The sequence below is a fragment of the Ursus arctos genome, unplaced genomic scaffold (genome assembly GCF_023065955.2).
Source record: "Ursus arctos isolate Adak ecotype North America unplaced genomic scaffold, UrsArc2.0 scaffold_5, whole genome shotgun sequence".
NCBI classification, from domain to species: domain Eukaryota; kingdom Metazoa; phylum Chordata; class Mammalia; order Carnivora; family Ursidae; genus Ursus; species Ursus arctos.
Genome location: NW_026623067.1, coordinates 28,187,736 through 28,209,019, shown reverse-complemented (window position 1 = coordinate 28,209,019; position 21,284 = coordinate 28,187,736). Strand labels below are relative to the sequence as shown.

Genomic DNA, 21,284 nt, shown 5'->3' with positions numbered 1-21,284 from the left:
TAATGCATATGAATTATGTATTGAATATGTTACTTCAATTAAAATAATTTTATACGAAGTAAGCACAGAAGTTGGTAAAAGAAGGTGAGGAAGTATGATTCATTTATTCATTCAAACATTTTTTGAATGTCTTCTGTATGTCCTTCACTTTTCCATAGTCATCGAGTAGTAAAGCAAAATCATTGCATAAGCCTAAAATAATCTTAAGGAATTAAGAAGGAAAATGCAAAAAAGGAAAATTTTGCTGTTTCATTGTTTTTATCATTCAGTCAAAAATTAGACCAGACTTGACCAAATTGGTTTCTGTTTCGACTCTGCCATTTAGATACCACATCTGTCTACTTATTTTATACTCTAAAAAAGGAAGCTCATTGATTTGGACCAAAGTGATTCATTTAAATAATGATAAAAATTGACATCAACATGTAACTTAGGTTTCAATCTAGAAACAGATGGCCAATGAATTTTTAAATGGGGAAACATGACTGCAATAAAAGCGCTCCATCTGCCCTGGAGGTAAAGACCGTGTGGTCTATAATGTTCCACAGAGCTTTGCCCGGAGCATAGTTCACAATCACAGAAGAAAAAGGATAACCGATGCTGTTTCATACCTGAAAGTGTCACCAATACGGTCCCAAAAATAAAGGAAATTGTTCTGATCTTGCACCATTAAGTCTCCTGTGTTAAAGTAAACATCTCCCTTCTTAAAAACGTCATAAAGCAATTTCTTTTCTGTGTGCTTCTTACTCCCAGCGTAACCAAAGAAGGGATTCTTCTCATTCACTCGAGAAATGAGGAGCCCAGGTTCTCCTGGGAGAGAAAGGCATTTTTCAGTGATTTGATTAAAACTATTATCACACATACCACGCACGTGCTTAGACTCTATCTGACCAACACAAGCAGTGTTGCTTATCTTCCCCTGAACTTGTTCTTACTCTATTTGATATTTACTCTGGGGGCCTGCAGCCAGCACACCCTTTCACAGACTGCCACAAACACAAATCACTTTGGAAAAACTAACAAGAAGGAAAGCAAATGCAAACAAAGGCATATTAAATGGATTTTACATCCTATCCTAGGGGGATAGACCAAAGGCTACTCTTCCTTCACATTACATAGATTTTAACACTGATAATAATGACAACTATATAAATAACCATAATAATCTTAATAAGATAATGATAGTAGCAATATTTATTGGGCATTTACTATATAGCAAGCCCCATGAACCCCTTGCAACTGTCATCCTATTTATTCTTCACAGAAATCCTTCAAAAATGATCATTAAAATCCTTATTTCACAGGGAAGGAGCCAGGGCCCAGAAGGGTGAAGTAAGTTACTGGAGACCAACAGTTTGAAAGGAATGGACCTAGAATTCAAATTCAAGTCTATGATTTTGCAACCAGGTTTCTCTTCAATACTATCTCTGATCTAGAAATTACTAGAAACTTAAGAAAATAATTTATTCCTGTGGGATGTTGTGTGGAAATCCTCAACGGGCAAGAGATGAGGCATGAAAGTTTTTAGTATTCCTTATATGTAGACACATTAGCTGAAAAAAATTTCAATCAGATTTCATCAAATTAATCAGGATTTTTCCCAGCAAGCTGCACAGTAAAAATCTACTTCTAAGAGAAGGATGGAAGACAAAGGGGAGGAGCAATCATGCCCCCAAACGTCACAAGGCCATTGTTGCCTTGCTTTGTTCCCTGTGAAGAGAGGTAACGTCCACGCGATTAATGAGATGGGGTTCATTCCAGCACATTGTAAACCAATTTATGTCATTTTAACATTGTTCAACGTTCATTGCTCCCACTCCTCCCGGACATCCTGGCTTCCAAAGGCACATATGCCACTGGCCAAGCCCAGTCTGCTGGGCTACCGCAGAGGCCCCTGATTGTCACTGTCATCACTGACACCTTCATCATCATCATCACCATTGTCATTGTTACACTTCCTGAGGACTTTCTGGGGACCAGTCACTATTCTGAGCTCTTCATTTATGTAACCCATCTGATCCTCATCACAAACCTCTAACATGGACCCTCATATTATCTTCATTTTACAGGTAAAGAAACCAAGAAAGGGATAGTAATTTGCCCAAGGTCACACAGCTGCCAAATGTGGGAGATGGGTTTTTTTGCTGTTGTTTTAAAGGCTCAGGTTCCACGCTGAGATCAAGACTCAGACTTAACTGAGTGAGCCACCCAGGTGCCCCCAAGATGAGTTTTTAGAAACCAAGTTCATCTGACTCCAAAGCCTGTCCTCCAACACATTCCTTCAGTCTACACTCCCTCTATTGCAGACATTTCCAAGCCTCTCATGTTTCCCTTAAAATTTACGTTTTTTGTTTTTCTTCTTCAAGATGCAGGTTGACGGTTTCTTCCCTGACACATTAATTATTGCAAATGCTTAAAAAGATCGTAGTATTCTTTATCAATCCGTTCTAGGCAAATGGATGCAAGACACAATATCATTAATAGAAAAAAACATTGAGTAATTTGTAATGAGAATCACAAAACACTAAAGCAAATGTTTGGAGACAATCTGCTTTAAAAAAAAAGATTTGTAGATTTATTTATTTTAGAGAGAGAGAGAGAAAGTGAGTGCACAAGTAGAGGAGGAGTAGAGGGAGAGGAGTAGAGGGAGGAGTTGGAGTAGAGGCAGAGGAGGAGTAGAGGGAGGAGTAGAGGGAGAGGCAGAGAGCGAATCCTCAAGCAGACTCCCTGCTGAGTGAGGAGACCCACACAAGGCTCAATCTCAGGATCCTGAGATCATGACCAGAGCCAAAATCGAGTCGGCCGCTTAACCGACTGAGCCACCCAGGTTCCCTGCAACAATCTGCTTTTTAAGAAGCCCTGAGTTTGTACAAGCAGTTCTGAGACTCAAGTTCCAATGTCGGATACTATCCTAAATGCAATAAATAAAACACACTAGGGGTGCGTGGTTGGCTCAGTCAGTAGGCCATGCAGCTCTTGATCTTGGGGTTGTGAGTTCGAGCCCCATGTTGGGTGCAGAGATTACTTAAAAAAAACAAAATCTTAAAATAAATAAACAAAATAAAATAAAATACACTAGAAAAGTGTGTATAAATAAAGCTCTTTACAATCTTTTTAGAAATGGCTTTTCTCTTGGACACAGCTTATAGACTTGAATTAGAGGAAGATAATTGATAAGTGCTCTTAGGTTTGAAATTTAGAGGACAGGGTAATTTGTTTTTTAATAGATAAGGCTTATATTCTTTCCAAGCTTCCAGCTACCAGAACACACAAACAAACCGGGTTTGCAACCTTTAGCTCCACATTTGAAGTAAAGATTTAAATGAATTCATCTTTGAAATGTAGTCTAAGCATATTCTGAAGACAGCAAAAAGTAATTTTGGCCTGATTTATTCAGACTGAATCTCTAAACAATTCCAAATGCACATATCTACACTGAAATTTCTAGACTGATCATACGCAGCAGCAAGTTAGTTATCTAAACAAAAATTACCAGAAACTCTACTTTGACGGAGGAGAGGAGTGAGGGGAGAAGAGAAGGGGTAGGTAGCAAGCCATATGCCAGGCTCTCCATAGGGCTCTGCATATGTCATCACCTCATTTAATGGTCAACAAGAAACCCATGAAATAAATATTGTTATCTCTACATATGAAGAAAATGAGACTCAGCTCGAGTGGCCTGCCCGAAGTTGTACAGTTTCTAAGGGTGAGAGCCCAGATATAAATGCAAGCCTGCCTGACTCTCCACTATACCTAGGATGATAACTAGGGCATTCTTGTTTATATTATATCTTGGTGATGGAGAACATTAGCGCCACTGTTACAACTAGAGGAGTGGATTAGGAAAAGCAGGAGCCCAGTAGTAATTCATTTCAAACTTCAGTAATTTACCATCCGAGTGACCCACTTGGGATCCCTAACATGCAATTATGAAACTATTCTACCTGCATTGAAATTCCAAATAAATCTCATCACATATCAGTAATAGTCATTCTTCTTTTCTAAATTCAGTACTAATTAAATAGAAATTCAGAAACTTTTGCCTGAAGAGACATGGTCAAACACAAGAATCTTACCTTTTTTCACATGAATACACCAGCCCTGTTCATTTCTAGTGGGTTCATCTTTCTGAAAATCATACTTTATCAAGTCAAAAACGAAAAGAAGCTGCAAAAACAAAATTAAACAAAACAACAACAAAATATTTATTTGTACAGTGACACCTACTGGTGGTAGAGTTTATGTTCAGGCAATTGAAATGAATTAGAATGTAGATTTATGAAAACAAGTAAACTTTACTGATAAGAAATTAAATATATATTTGAACATCAAAACTGAAGGCATTAGTAAACAGCATTTGTATAGTCGAATTTACTTTCATTTCATTTCATGTTGCACACTACCTTAGCAAAACATTAATTTTATGCTTGAATGAGTGATATCAAACATCCCTCTCCTCAATTACACACTCTACTAACTCTAGCTGAGAGGAACACATCTTGCTTTCTTCTTTTTGTAGTCATTCAAACACATCCCTTGGGGGCCACCTGGGTGGCTCACTTGCTTAAGCGTCTGACTTTTGGTTTGGGCTCAGGTCATGATCTCAGGGGTCTTGATCTCAGGGTCTTGAGATCCAGCCCACACCGGGCTCCATGCTGAGCATGGAGTCTGCTTGGGATTCTCGCTCTTCTCCCTCTGTCCCTTTGCTCATGCTCTCTCTGTCTCTGTCTCTCTCTGTCTCTCTCAAATAAATAAAAATTTTAAAAAATCCCTTGAAAATTTCAATAGAACTAAAATTTCATCTACATGAGGGCAAGGATTTTGTTGTTTATTTTTAATTTACAATCCCTTGAAAAGTGTTCGCATGCCTACTTGACCTTGAACTTTTCCCTAGGCCTTTCACCTTAATGTCCCTAAACTAATACTCAGTATTTCTGTGCACTCGTGTGCTGCACGATGGCAAATTTATTAGAACATGCTCATCAGATTGGGAAACAAGCTAGCTGGACATCTCTCTCCTCGTCCCCAAATATTTCCGGCTCTCCTGCTCCTGTAATGTCCACGTTACCAGGTCATGCACAGTCACCCATCCATGAAGACGTGACTCTGGCAGGAAAAATTGCAGATTGGTTCAACTCAACCCCTCCATTTTATATATAAAAAAACTGAGGTTTTGCTGATCAATCAGACAAGCTATCTTATTAAGGTGAACTAGAAAATAGTCCTCCGAAATACAGAAAAATAAGGAAGGACACATAGAAGAGAGACAAAGAGGAGGAGGAACAAAGTGAATAAATATAGAACAAAGAAGTGGGAAAAGATGAATAAAATTAGTGAGATAAATGCACTATGATTTATCTTCAAAGACTAGACACAAACATCCCTGGTTTTTAATCTCTGCAAAATCAGCATGTAATTAGAATCACAATTCATTATCTGAATTAAAATACAAATGCCAGCCACTGATGTTGATTGAGCACTTACTGTCTGCCAGACACTGCTACAGGCTTAAGAGCAGTATTAATTTAATTACCAGCACACCCTATGAGGCAGTAATTAATATCGCCCCATCTTAAGATGTGCGCCAATGAGAGAGGTAGCAAAGCAAAATATATTGTGATTCTAGGCATAAAGATTCTTCATTAAAATGCAAGGTTGTGTCTTGTTGATCTTTGTCTGTAATTGGGATAACAGCTTTCTGGCCACTTGCCTAATGACTGGTAAAAAAGAAAGATTCCAGAAATTCCAGAACCGCGTTTATCATTTGGTCAAACAAGAAGAGAACCTTGTTCATTACCCAACTCCTGTTGCGACATGTTTTATATTTTAAAAAATTTGCTCAGTAACTGATGATATCAGCTTTAGTGTTATTTCTTTTATATTAATTTGTCAATTGCATTCATGAGTGAGATTCGTTCTACACCCATACACCGTTCAGTGTGCCTGTTATCACACACAGCGGCTCACAGGTCACAAATTGAGTAATTTTATGATACAAGTAGAATTTAAATATATCACAGCATCTTCCAGAGCTAGTATTAATTTCAGCTAGAGGGATTTCTATTTTTTTCTTGCCTTCAAGAGATCCCATGAGATTACAAAAAATAGCTCTGTTATCAACACACAGATAAAAAAAAAAACAGATCCCCACTTTAATATCCCCTAAATGTGTGTGCACAGGCACAGGTATGGGTATCTCTGTCTGCGTCCGGAGCAGAGCTGCAGGAGTCCCAGTTGTAACGGATGGGCTTAATGGGTCCCCAGCGCTGTGCACTACCTACCGATACGGCTGTGCACACTGCCCTCGGAGTTCCCACACACACCTGTATCCTTCTGCATATGCATATTTATAAATGCCAAAGTTGGAAGGAGAACACAAAACTCATTCCCTCTGTGAATACGTGCGGAGACGGAATTCAGAGAAAGGCGACTTGTCAAAGTTGAAAACTTAAGGAGGGGCAGAGCTTAGACTACAGGCCTGGGTACGGTGATTGCAGTTTACGGTTTTCCCCTCAGCATTGCACTACATTGCCCCCACAATAGAGGCTCATTTCTCTGACATCATAGGGAAAGGTTAGTTTCTCTCTTTTCTTTAACAGAAGCCCCTAAAAAAACACAAACACACATACATAAATCACAAATCTGTTATATATACATGATATCTATTATGCATGTATATCCATAATACATACATGTATCTATTCATGTACATAAATATATATTATAATGTATCTAATATGACACATAGTTAAGTTATTATGAATACTTAGTCTTAGAATGCATTGTTATGCAACAGCATAGTTCTGAATGGCTCTCAGAGTTAATTGTGCTAAAAAAACAAGCAGAATAGAAAAATATGAAGACAATTTATAATTTCCCCAAATTCAACCAAAAGTAAACTGGCATTAACATGGTATAATACATTCTCAACTGAGATACAGTGATCACATCAAAGCTGAAATAGAAACCCTCAGTCTTCTGTTCAAAATCTTTGCTCACCTCACTATGACTACTGTGGTCTCCTTGCTGTCCCTCGAACACGGCAGGCATGTAACCACCTGCGGGCCTTTGTAGTGGCTATTCATTCCACTTTTTTTTTTTTTTTAAGATATTTGTTTATTTTAGAGGGAGGAGGAAAGAGAATCTCAAGCAGACTCCCTGCTGAGCGCAGAGCCCAATGCAGGGCTCAATCCCACAACCCTGAGATCATGACCTGAGCCAAAATCAAGGGTTGGACGCTTAACCAACTGAGCCACCCAGGCACCCCTCTTCACTCTACTTTGAACATCAGATAGCCTCACGCCTCGTTCCTTTATTTCCTTCAAGTCTTTCCCTAAAGGTCACTTTCTCAGTGTGGCCTTTCTGGCTAGCCTCTCTAAAATTGCACAAATCTTTCCACACACACACACACACACACACACACACACACACACACACACATTCTCTCTCTCTCTCTCTCTTCTTTTCCTGCTTTTCTCCCTCAGCACTTACGAGTATGTACTGTATTTTATATTATGTTATATTTATTTATCTTTGTTTTCTGTCTTCCCCAATAGCATATAACCTGCACCTGAGCAGGAATTTATGTCTGTTGTGTTCACTGTGTCCACAGTGTCAGGCATATTGAAAACTTCTAATAGACTATATAAAGGAAGACATTTGATGAACGTCATCACAAATGTGTTCAAATTGATAGAAAGGTAGGAAACTCATTAATACAATAATCTACGAAAAATAAAAACACACCATTTTAAGAAATGCAATTTAAATTTCCTTGAATTTAACAAAAGAAAATTGAACTATAGTTAAATTACGTGTTGCTTTTTTTTAAAATGACGTGTTTCTTTAGCATAGGAGAAATCAGTCCCTGAGGCCTCAAGAATTTAACCTTAACCCCAGTTTAACCAGAGGTCTGGTTTTCACTCTCAGCTTCTGGGAGATAACCTCTATGCCCCTACAATGTCATGGCCAACAGAAGTATATGCGTTAGTTGAAGGGCTTTTGGCATCAGATAGTAACAATATGATTTAGATTTACTGTCTCCGAGGCACAGGAATATGTGATGTAGGGTGGGGACTTTGGGTCTCCCAGCTTGACCTCTTGAGAACTTCGAGATGTAGGTCAGCCGCACAAGCAGCCAAGTAGATTTAAATGATCGAGCTGCAAAGAAGACTGTGGACGTCAAGGCTGGTGAGCTTCCCTAACCGGCAATACTGCATACACATCGTCACATGTCAGTTCCAGGAGAGCAATGCCATCCTGACTCCGCAAGAAAGGACCCCTAAAAGCCTTGCATTTGGTGCCCACCTGATTTTACCCTATTGCTTTTCCCTCCCTCTGATTTTAATCTGTATCCTTTAGATGTAATAAACAGTAATCATGAGCATAACAGCTTTTGGTGAATTTTATGAGTTCTTAGCGAACCCAAAGTGGGTTGTTGGGACTTCTAAACTGGCGAGTGCTGTGACAAGTAAGGGTGGTCTCGTGGGGATTATTGCCTGACTATACAGCTGGCTAAATTTCCTGGCCCATAAAAAATGCCTACTTTTAAGATAATAAAAAAGTTTACAGAAACGTGAAGGAGGCTTTTTATTAAATCCTTTTATTTACACTGTATTTATGGACTTACTATAAAAGATGAGAAAATTAGCACTCATATTTCCTCCTCTCCTCCCACCCAATTCCCATCTTAGTTAGTGCTATAATTATTTTTATATTTTCAAGATTGATACTTCCATCCCATCTATAAACATAATTTGGAGAAGTTCAATCTTCTGTATTGAAATGGATTCAATCAAACATTTTAACTGAAGGTGATTCCTTCATTTCTAAAATCTGCTTTCTCTTCAGGTTGCCTTGACATTTCTACTGACTGACTTTTATAAAGAAGTACGACATTCCTATAAATACATGGGTATTATACTCTCTGGTTTCTTAAAATTTTGAGAACACCTCTTTGTTGCCTTTATACTCAGAGAACAACTCAGTCAGAAGTAAAATTCTTAGGTGAATACCTTCCTTCCTTTTTTTTTCCCCTGGCATTGAGTGTTTTGTTCTTGTTTTGAGAGATGCCTGAGATGATTCCCATCTTCACCCTATACTTTGTACAACCTTTGTTTTCTCCTTACAGTTCTTTAATTTATGTTCAGTAATTTCGCCAGCATATATTTTTTGGATGGTCATTCTGTACTAATTTTTCCCCCCTAGAACACAGTGTGTTCTTTTGCTCAAGATTGAAATCTTTAATTTAAGGAAGTTTTCCTCTATTAGGTTTCAAATCATTATTTTCTTTTTGATCTGCTTTTTTTTTTCCTGCAGGAACACCAATTAGCAGATGTCAGATGACTGTCTATGTTTTCAAAATCTTTCTCTTTTATTTATATTCTTATTTGCTTATTCTTTTTATTGTGCTTGTGTGACTCCTTAATCCCATCCACCTTGCTCCCTAACGTTTACAGCCTGTAAGTGGTGTCCCTCTGCAATACTTTCATTCTTCCCTTTTCTTTTTTTCCTTTCAACTGAGTATGTCTACTTCCCGACTCCTTTTGTTGATTTATATTTCCCTTGCACTTTCCTCTCTTTTGAGCTCTTATTTCTTTTTTAAAGACTCTATTTATTTATCAGAGAGACAGAGGGAGAGAGAGCAAGAGCACAAGAAGAGGGAAGGGAAGGCAGAGGGAGAAGCAGGCTCCCCGCTGAGCAGGGAGCCCAATGCAGGACTCGATCCCAGGACCCTGGGATCATGACCTGAGCCAAAGGCAGACGCTTAACTGACTGAGCCACCCAGGTGTCCCGCTGAGCTCTTATTTTTAAAGAGAATATTACTGCAATTTTTGACCTATGGGAAATTGTTATTCTTTTTTTTTTTTTTTAATGATTTTTTATTATATTATGTTAGTCACCATACAGTACATCCCCGGTTTCCGATGTAAGGCTCAATGATTCATCAGTTGTGTATAACACCCAGTGCACCATGTAATACGTGCCCTCTTTACTACCCATCACCGGTCTATTCCATTCCCCCACCCCCCTCCCCTCTGAAGTCCTCAGTTTGTTTCCCAGAGTCCATAGTCTCTCATGTTTCATTCCCCCTTCTGATTACCCCCCCTTTCTTTATCCCTTTCTTCCCCTACTGATCATCCTAGTTCTTATGTTCCATAGATGAGAGAAATCATATGATAGTTGTCTTTCTCTGCTTGACTTATTTCACTTAGCATTATCTCCTCCAGTGCCGTCCATGTTGCAGCAAATGTTGAGAACTCGTTCTTTCTGATAGCTGAGTAATATTCCATTGTATATATGGACCACAACTTCTTAATCCAGTCATCTGTTGAAGGGCATCTCGGCTCCTTCCATGATTTAGCTATTGTGGACAATGCTGCTATGAACATTGGGGTGCATATGGCCCTTCTCTTCGCTACGTCTGTATCTTTGGGGTAAACACCCAGTAGTGCAATGGCTGGGTCATAGGGTAGCTCAATTTTTAACTTTTTAAGGGACCTCCACACTGTTTTCCAGAGTGGCTGTACCAACTTGCATTCCCACCAACAATGGAGGAGGGATCCCCTTTCTCCACATCCTCTCCAGCAATTGTTGTTGGGAAATCGTTATTCTAAACATTCCCTGGTCATTTTATCGGGCTTATTATTTTGCTGCGTATGCGTGTATTTTGTCAGCTACCTTTTATTAAGACTTATTTTCTCTCTCTTTTTTTTTTCAAGTTTTATTTCCTCTAGGGATTTCATGTTTGTTCCCCTCCTAATTATACTATGCCTGGGTGTAGAAAAGGAGAAGCCAGTCTGTAACTGTGACTTGGGTTTGTCTCTCAAATGCAGTCACCAATTTTTTATAGTGTTTGCTCTGGGGGCTTATAGGGCACACGTATCCCTTTGGCTGCACGCATTTAAATGGTAAGTGCAGCCCAATGACATTTGGGACCAGGAACTCTGTGCTGATGCCTCATCTTTTTCCTTCTTTATTGATATCCTATCTCTGTTTTGTCTCTGAGACAGTAAGCGGAAGCTTCCATTAGGTTTTAATTTTTTGAGAGACAGACTTACCAACTCTCCCCACATCATTATGAAACAGTTAATGGTCCAAATTTTTCTGATAACCTGCTATGTAACAAAACGGTAATATATGCATAGAATGAGAAAAGATAAAGTAGAATTCATATGATACCAGGTACAATTTTTTTCATTTCCAAACTGAAAAAAAAAAAAACTAAAATAAGTTGAAAATCAGAAGTTTTCCAAATAAGTTGGAGACGATCATGACTTCTTGCTTTATTGACAGTATTACAGTCAGACAGGGAATTTAAGATATTATAAAATTATAATGAAGTCAAGCCAGAATACAATTCTTCTTCATTGTGCTCCTGTTGGATAATTACCTGGGAATGACTCTGCTTCACTAAAGAGCTTTAATGTGAATACCAAATTGTTAATGGAACCATTGCAACAAGTTGAGAAAATTAACTGTAAGGAATGAAAAACTCAGTAATATCAACACTTACTTTCCCAAAATTACTTTTCAGAATGTAGGTGCTTTTTTTTCTTTTTTTTTTTTTTTAGATTTTATGTATTTATTTGACAGAGAGAGAGACAGCCAGCGAGAGAGGGAACACAAGCAGGGGGAGTGGGAGAGGAAGAAGCAGGCTCCCAGCAGAAGAGCCTGATGCGGGGCTCGATCCCGGAACGCCGGGATCATGCCCTGAGCCGAAGGCAGACCATTAACGACTGCGCCACCCAGGTGCCCCTGTAGGTGCATTTCTGAGATGTCAATGAGACCCTGAAAATCCCAAAGAGTATATCATAAAAATAGTTTGCACCTTCTCAAGTTTCCAAATATCAAGAGAAATTTATACCAGCTTTGAATCTATTTCTTTACTTTTTAAAAGTTACATGTTTCTCTCTTCTGACGCTTCTCACTTAAATGTTTATTTTGTATTTCTTATTTTATGTTCTTGATTACTTTCTTATTTTTATTTTCTTTGCATTTACTTCAGTTGCTTTTTAATTAATCCCCAGAAATGGGTATTTGGCTCACAAATTTTCAGTCATTCTTAGGTAGGTTCAAAAAAAGTTTTGAAATACAATATTTTGATTTTGATTGAGCTCCAATTATTTTTTATTTTTTATTTTTATTTATCATTTTAGAGAGAGAGAGAAAGAGAGAGAGCAAGAGCACGAGCAGGGGGAGGAACAGAAGGGGAGAGACAGGGACAAGCAGAAGCAGACTTTCCGCTAAGCGTGGAGCCTAAGCATGGGCTCCGTCCCACAACTCAAGATCATGACTAAAGCCTAAATCAAGAATCAACTGGAGGCGCCACTCAGGTGCCCCACCTCTAATTATTTTTTAATTTCAATTATGATTTTTTGTTGACTCATGGAAATTTACAGATGTTTTATAACCCAATATATAGGAGGTGACCTACCTGTCATTAAAAAAAAATTATATCTGAGTTAATTAAACTGCCGTCAGAGAATAATCTATACTCAAGCCTCTGAAGTTTGCTGGAATTTGCTAAGTGGCCCCGTAATCTTTGTGAATGTTTCATAAGTGCTTGAACAGAATGGCTATTCTGCAGTTTTTAGATGTAGTATCCTACATGTGTCCATTAGTTCAAGTAATTTGTTTATTGCATATTCTATAACGTTGAAGGTTTTCTTTTGTTTGTTCTATTAAATACAGAAAGAGCTATAATGTAATATCCTACTCTGATTCTGGAGTTGTTTATTTACACACATTGTGGTATCTAAATTTAGAGAGTACTTTCTTCACTTTCACTTTTATTCTTTAAAAAATATTGTTGAGTCTAAGCTGTATTTTGACAATTATTTTTTCCAGAGCTGTTCAAGACATTGTTCAATTTTTTGCCTTCCATGGTTGCTATTGAGAAAATCAGCTGGAAGTCTTTCACTCCTAGATAAGTGATTTTTTGGGCAGCTTTTAAGATTTTAGTGGTATCTTGGTTTATCAGAAACCTATACATAATTTTTGAGTGAGATAAAAGTGAAGTGTAAGCAGAAACACTAGATTGAAAAGACTCAGGAAAAATGGAAAGAGTCAAATGAACATGTATCAGAAACTTTGCTTGCTGTTTATACATCATATCGTTAAATTTGAAAACAGAACAAAACACTTAGGTATCATTATCCCCACATTATAGAGGAAAATATGGGAGATAGTTGAGATTTTTATAACCTATGGTTCACCTAGAGGCCATGACTTTATAGAAGTCCTCGACTTAAAAAAAGAAAAAAGAAAGTTGATCATATTTACCATAATTTACAAGCAGAAAGTCTAGAAGAGAGGTAAACTGACCTCAGTATGGTAAAGAAAATACTGTACTTACTTTGTAAAAGAAATTTGTTCTCCCAACGGATCCTATTTTCCCAGTGTGATTCATGAAACAAATGTTTCCTTCAGTAGCTCCATAAAGCTCACACATCTTAATATTTCCAAATCTGTCTAAAAATTCCCTCCAGACATCACTCCGTACGCCATTTCCAACTGCCAAACGCACTCGATGATCCTTTTCTCCTTCTCTCTGTTGGAAGAAAAGATTTTACTTGTAACTTAACAATTCCAGTACTCCATTCTTTCTTTCATTACTATAACTTTAACGGCAAATATCCAGAAGTAAGTTGCACATATGCAATAATGGAAGTGAAGTAAAAGAAAAAAATCATGATAAACTCTGTTGCAGAACCATGTCCAATAGTTAATGAAACTAACACTGACCTAGAGTAATATGGCTTTTACTACCCCATATCTGGTAAAAGATCTTCCTACATTCCAGATTACGAAAGCCTTATTTTTGGTAGAGATCAGGTAAGGAAGAAAGCATATTTCAGGAAAAAAAGCACTACTTAAAAAAACATATATATATATAAAATGTACTTGAGTTTGTACTCTCACCTCTACTACTTATTATCTATATAATTTTGAACAAAAGGTTGAACACTATTCTGATTCTCAGTTTATTCACCCGTAAAACTGAGAATACCTCTTTCACCTATATACTGCATATACAGGTAAACCCAGGGCCTGGCATATGGTAAACAGTACACTGAGGTCATCTAATCCCTGCAGTATTTGACTTGCAAATATTATGACAACTGCTTGTAAAGATTATTTTTGAACATGCAATATTCTCACATTTTTTCTTCTGATTCATACTTTGGAATTGAAAGAAAAAATAAAACTATATTTTACTCTACATTCAACAGGCACTACGTTAAGTAACATGAATTATACACAGATCAAAAATGAGAACCTCACACCTGTTAGAATGGGTATTTTTAAAAAAGATAAGAAATGACAAGTGTTGGCAAGGATGTGGAGGAAAGGGAACCCTTGTGCAAAGGGTGGGAACGTGAATTGGGACAGCCACTGTGGAAAACAGAATAGAGGTTCCTCCAAAAATTAAAAATAAAACTCCCATATGATCCAGCAATTCCACTTCTGGGCACTGATGTGAAGGATAGGTGGAAAAGATATATGTACCCCCATGTTCACTGCAGCATGATTTATAGTAGCCAGGACACAGAAACAACCTAAGTGCCCACTAACAGATGAATGGATAAGGAAATTGTAGTGTACACACACACACACACACACACACACACACAGGGATATTATTCAGCCAAGAAAAGGGAAATATTGCCATCTGCCACCACACAGATGGACCTTGAAGGCATTATGCTTAGTGAAATAAATCAGATAGAGAAAGACAAAGACCACGTGATCTGATTTACATGTGAAATCTAAGAACAAAAGCAAAAACAACCCCCCCCCCCCAATCCCCAATCCAAAGCACACAGATCTAGAGAACAGAGGCAGAGAGTAGGGAGAGGGTGAAATGGATGAAGGGGATCAAAAGGTACAAACTTCCAGATATAAAACACAATGAGTAAGTCTTGGGAATGCTACATACAGCACGGTGAGTACAGTTAAAAATACTGGGCTGGATATCTCAAAGTTGCTAAGAGAGTAAATCTTAAAAGTTTCGCTACAAGAAAGAAATTTGTAAGTATGTGTGATGTTGGACATTAACTAGACTTATTTTGGTGATCATTTTGCAATATATAAAAATATCGACTCATTATGTTGTACACCTAGGACTTATATAATGTTAAATGTCAGTTAGGCCTTACCAAAAAAATTACAGTAAGAATATTCTATCAATTAGAGTAAGAATATACTGTCAGTACAGTTCTGATAAATCCATGATTCCCTCTGAGCTACTCCCAACTTCACCAAAGGTAATTATAAGATTAACAAGAAATAATAATATATCAACAACAATAAAAGAGAAATCAATGTCCCTGACACTTACAATGAAAAATGATCAACTGAGCACATTCTTTATCTCAGTTCCATCTCAGTCTTAAAGGAAAGATTTTTACCTATTAACTCTCAAGAACAAAGGGAATGTGAGTGCAAGGTCATTTTGGAAACTGGAAAGTAAATAGGTGACAGCCATGTGACTAAGCAGAGTGGGAAAGGCTGGCATCAAAGCCTGAGGTGGGGACACAATAAAGGCTCTGAGGTGTTATGGAAGCACCAAAAAGAATGAGAAAGGCAGAAGGCTTGGCTGAAAATGTTTAAGAAGCCCCTGCACCTTTACATACTCCAACAGAGACAATGCATCTGGGCATCTGCCCTTGCTACACATTAGCCAAATGCTGGAGACTAACTCTCTGGAGAAGTCATCCAGACAGACACCAGGGTGGGGTTGAGGAATCTACTGAAAACAGTAGCGTTACATAAAAGTATGGATACTAAATGGTGAGATCATTAAACTCTTCTGCTCTGATCTCAGAGAAAACTAATCTATAGTGAGAGAAATCAGAATACTGTTCACATTTGGTGGGACAATGACTGATTGTTGAAGCTATCCAGGGGGGTGGTCTTCAAGAAAAAAATAAATGAAATTACTCAAAAATAGTCCAAGTCCTGGGATGCCTGGGTGACTCAGTTGGTTAAGCCTCTGACTTCGGCTCAGGTCAAAATCCCAGGGTCCTGGGATCAAGTCCCTGATCCAGCTACTTGCTTGGGCGGGCCTGCTTCTCCCTCTACTGCTGCCTGCCCCTCCCCCTGCTCATGCTCGCTCTCTCTCTGACAAGTGGATAAATAAAATCTTTAAAAACATAAAAATAATAAAAATACTCCAAGTGCTGTTAAATCATAAAGAGAATTTCCAGCTGCGATGGAGAGTTTGAGAGTACTCTGATACTAATTCATTTAGATCCTAATTCATTAGGTATTTAGAGAGCTAAATTTTTAAAAAGGCAATTACTAGAAACGAAAAGTTGAAAAAAATCAAATTGTAATCATATTTTAATTACATGATGTGCCTCCACTGTGAGTAAAATGTACATATTATAGTTTCTTTAGAATAACTGAAAAAACTGATTATCAACATATTTTTAGATGATCATAATTATATTGGTGCCAAAGAGGGAGAAGAAATATATGTATGTGAATATGTGAGTAGGAAGCCAGGTAGATGACAATTAAAACTGAAAAATCAAGGAATAGTAACATACATATTTTATTGAGAAATACGTGACTATATAACAACCAAAAATATCTTAAAATAATGAGGGGTGTTTACCTCTAGGGATCAGGTTTTGATAGCAGGGGGTTACTGTTTATCTTGAGAGTATTACTTGATTTTTTTAAACTATAGAAGTCTTTATTTGATAAAATAAAAATTAAAATAAAAAAATAAAATAGGGAAGCAAGAATGTGGATATATCGAAAATAAGACTCCAGGGGCCCCTGGGTGGCTCAGTCGTTAAGCGTCTGCCTTCGGCTCAGGTCATGATCCCAGTGTTCTGGGATCGAGCCCCGCATTGGGCTACCTGCTCAGCGAGAAGCCTGCTTCTCCCTCTCCCACTCCCCCTGCTTGTGTTCCCTCTCTTGCCGCCTTGCTCTCTGTCAAATAAATAAATAAAATCTTAAAAAAAAAAAGAAAAGAAAAAATAAGACTCCAACTTGCTGATTTCCTTAGCCACATCAATAGGGTTGAAGGTAAACATTCTGCAGACAGAGACAAAAACTCAGACACAGCTCCTTCCAAGACAGAGGAGCAGTTCTATACTGGTTTCCACCTCCCATGGGCATGTTGGATATTGCCTACCTGCCATGGAACTCGTTCTTGGATTTTCTGCTGCCATTTTTCTGTACAAAATGGTAGTGCTGCAAATCTTAGGATTTATTCTGCTTGAACAGAGAACAATCCTTTATATAGTATAACTCTTGGATGCTTTCCAGGTCAGAGATGAGTCTCAGCAAGTATCATTATTTTAAAAATGTGTTGGCACACTCCAGAAAACAGTAGGAAGGTTGTTTATAAACCAAATTCCATAGACTTTAACCTGTCTGTGCTACAGCTATACAAGCTTACTAAATAAGGATAAATATTCATCCAAAAATGATTCAGTTGATAGAGAAAAGCAAATTATCAATATTAGGGTAAGGCTTTTGCCTAAAAATATCAAAGCCACTTATTTAACTCACAAGGTATCTTTATTCTATGGTCTTCTCTTTTATTTTGCTTTTTAAATTTAGTTATTTATTCTAGAGAGAGAGAGGGAGCACACATGGGGGGAGGGTGAGAATCCTCAAGCAGAGTCCCTGCTGAGCACGGATTCCACTATGGGGATACATCTCAGAACCCTGAGATCATGAATTGAGCCTAAATCCAGAGTCAGACGCTTAACTGACGGAGCCACCCAGGCACCACTAGTCTTCCCTTTTAATACAAACCCAGAAGATTATGCTTTGAGGGGTATGAGAAAAGATGAACTGATTCATTACTTACTGTTATGGGGGAAAAAGAGAAGGTATATTTCTTCTGATTTTGAAATGCATGCACATCATAGAAAATTTGGAAAGCATAGGAAAGTTTAAAAAGGAATTAAAAAATCTGTAATCCTACTACACCAACATTATTTTTATATATTCATGTATATCCATGAAAAGTTACAATCACACTGTATAGAGTTATATATTCTACTTTATTAATAAGATAATATATTCTGAACATTATCCTAAGGTTTTAGCTCTGATGCTTCAAAAACATGATTTTTCATGTTTATATGACTATCATATCATTATATTACAATTGATCTACCTATTTTTGGATAGCCACCTTGTTTTTAAATATTCACCCATATAAATAAAACTGAGACACTATCTTGTCTATAAATCTTTGCAGCTCATTTGGACAGAGTCCTAAACGAACCTAACAGTTACCAATTTTTTTGACTTTGTTATCAAAATTGTTGTATAAAAAGGCTTTGTACATCATGCCTCCTCAATGTACTAGAACTAAGAATTCATTTAATTTAAAATGTTAACTTGATAAGAAAATGTGGAATAAGCTTTTATTGGATTTAATTTATTTTCTTTGATTTTAGGCAAGTTGAATTCTTGTCACATAATAATATAAGTTTAACACTTAGTTTTAATAGTTAACAGAATTTGTTTCCTTTTAATTTAATTTTTATTTTTAATATTTGTATTCAGCATTTATTTTTATAATATATTATTCTTCTTTTGTTAATATTCCTACTCAATTTGTGATTAAAAATCTCCTTTTCCATCCATCAAAAAAAAAGTCAATAGACTATCTTCTTCCTTACATTTAACAATTATATTCATCTAGAATAAGCTTTGTGAGAAAAGTGTAACTTTTAAAAATTCATGTAATGATTTGTCTCATTTAAGGCCAATTCAGATTTCATGAAAATTTGGTTTACAATTATTCACTTGTACTTATCCAAAGACTTGGAAATAGAAGGTCGTCAGTTAATAAAAGTCTAAAATTTTACAAACATCTTTAAACTGATTCAGTAAGTACATGCACACAAAACACTTTTAAACCATTCTCTAAAATCGTCCTTTAAAAGATAACTGAGAATCAAAACCTAAGCACTCCTGAAAGAATGAAATATCAATGACATAATGGACGTGAGTGATGTAAATTATAGTTGTTTCACAGTTTCCTGAGATAATTATCTAAAGTTGTCAATGGCATCATTCAGATTTGTGTTTCCTTGATTCAAACCATGAGCCAGGAAGTATATATAAATGAAAATAATATGATTCCTTTGTTTATAACAACAATGTAAAAATTCTATAAAACCTGTAGCAAGCACAAAAGATAGTTATTTTTGGCATACACACACCCATATGTATATACATATGTGGAAAAAGGGAAAGAGAGAGAAATAAAAGTTTTAAAAAGTAGTTTGCACAGGAATGGAAATCTTACCTAAAACGTATACACAAGAAGATGTTACCATAAGGTCTAAATTGAGGGTTAGCAAACTCTAGCTTATAGGGGCCAAATTCAGCCTACCTCCTGTTTTTGAATAAAGTTTTATTAGAACACCATCACACCAATTTATGTGGACTGTCTACTGCTGTTTTTGTAATACAGAGGCAGCATTAAATACCTGTGACAGAGAAAGCATGATCCACAAAGCCTGAAATAATTTACTAATCTGTGCTTTTTTTTGCTGGCCTTTGTCCTAACTTGTAAAGAAAGTCAAAAAAGCAACAACTTCTTAATATTAGGACAAGTCAAACACCACCTGGTTAACTGGATGATACGCTGGTCCTACAAATATTCGTTCATTAGAATTCTTCTTCCAGAGTTCCATGGACGCTCATTTTATGTTTCTTTCTCAAGATGGGCTTTATGTCACTGCAAACAACTGGGGACTGGTTTTATTTGTAAAGTGGGTGAGCAGCATCTCATGCACGTTGAGCATAGTGGTAGGTGGGCAAAATATTGGTCAGATGAATCTTTTTAAAGACTTCCCAGCTGGTGATGTCGTGAAGCTGCGGGAGAGGACAGGAAGCCAGGGGAGAGCATCAACCAGCGCCTGATGTAATAACTACATACCCTGGTACCAACTGGCATGACGGACTGGGAGGTTGGCAGGGGTAAGGAAGTAGAAGAGGAGGGTCAGCAGAATGGCAAACTTAAGAAAGAAAACATACTCAGGATTGGCAAAAGGAGCTTCAAAAAGTGACCCTGGAATATATGGAAATTGGGAGGTGGACCTGAGGGTTGCTAATTATATTTGGTTTGATATGTGTCCATTTTGAAATTGTTCAGAAACTAGTGGTACATCATCTAAAATACAACCAAATTTTCACAACTCCCACCTACAGTTTAAAAAAATCCCCTTCGGGGTGCCTGAGGTGTTGCCTGAACGTCCGACTCTTGATCTAGGCTCTGGTCTTGATCTCACAGTCGTGAGTTCGAGCCCCTTGTTGGGTACCATGCTGGGTGTGAAACCCACTTAAAAAAAAAAAAAATCCCCTTAGCCATCCATAAGTTCCTCCAAACGTTCTTAGAACAAATTCCTATTACTTCTAATTCTCCCTGAGGCATGAACATACTGCCTAAATATCACTAGATACCTAAGCTGTACTGGGAATGGAATGAGGAGAACATGAGATGAGTGAAAGAATACATAACACCTACATAAAGAAATGCAGAAGAGAAAGAAGACACAGATTGACAAAGAACAAGAGATGAGAGAGATAAAGAGATGAGGAGAGAGAGACTACGTGAGAGACCAGCAGAGACACACGGAGAGCAGGAAAGACAGTGAAAGTGAAAGAAAGTGAGAGAGACCCACAGAGCAAGGTGGGGGGGGGAAGTATAAACAAAACAGAGAGAGGGACAAAGAGTGAAACAGAGATCCATGATAACAAAGTCAGAGACTGACATATTCAGAGGCAGAGAGAGACACACACTGTGAGCGAAACACTGAGAAATTCCAAGTGATGCAAGGAGACATTTACACCCACTTATATACGGATGCGATGTGAGACACATTCACAGAGACATAGAGAAACCCATGCAGGAGTGAGATACAGAGATACAGAGATACAGAGACAAATACAGAGATCTCAAGGTCTTGGGTTTCAATAGAGCCGTTTCCCTTTGCCTTTCAGTACTATGTACCCATACCAACTTAGACATACCATGTCCATACCAGTTCAGGAGTCACGTCCCGTGGACCGGGGCTCTTGTTTTGTCAAAGCGTTCTCAAAGGAGGTGCTGTTTTCCAGCAGTGTCTGTTGAGCTGCGAGATGCCAGGCAGGGCATGAACTACAGCTCACTCCTACCGAATCATATATTTACTTATTCCTTTGCTGAAATGCATGCCTCTAGCAATTCCCTTCTAGAAACAAAGTCTTTTTCTTCCAGAATATGGGCTTAATCTTACCCAGAAAATCTAAAACAC

General features: G+C 37.6%; 1 protein-coding gene across 1 annotated transcript in view; it reads right to left on the bottom strand.

Annotated features, from left to right (window-relative positions):
• SLC27A6 (solute carrier family 27 member 6) overlaps positions 1 to 21,284 on the bottom strand; it is a 66,926-nt gene that overhangs the window by 6,504 nt on the left and 39,138 nt on the right. The window contains exons 5-7 of the mRNA XM_026507880.4: positions 13,358 to 13,552; positions 4,077 to 4,167; positions 612 to 810 (exon numbers count right to left, since the gene is read on the bottom strand). Of these exons, the coding sequence (XP_026363665.2) occupies positions 612 to 810; positions 4,077 to 4,167; positions 13,358 to 13,552 (485 nt within the window). The remainder of the gene's footprint in view (positions 1 to 611; positions 811 to 4,076; positions 4,168 to 13,357; positions 13,553 to 21,284) is intronic.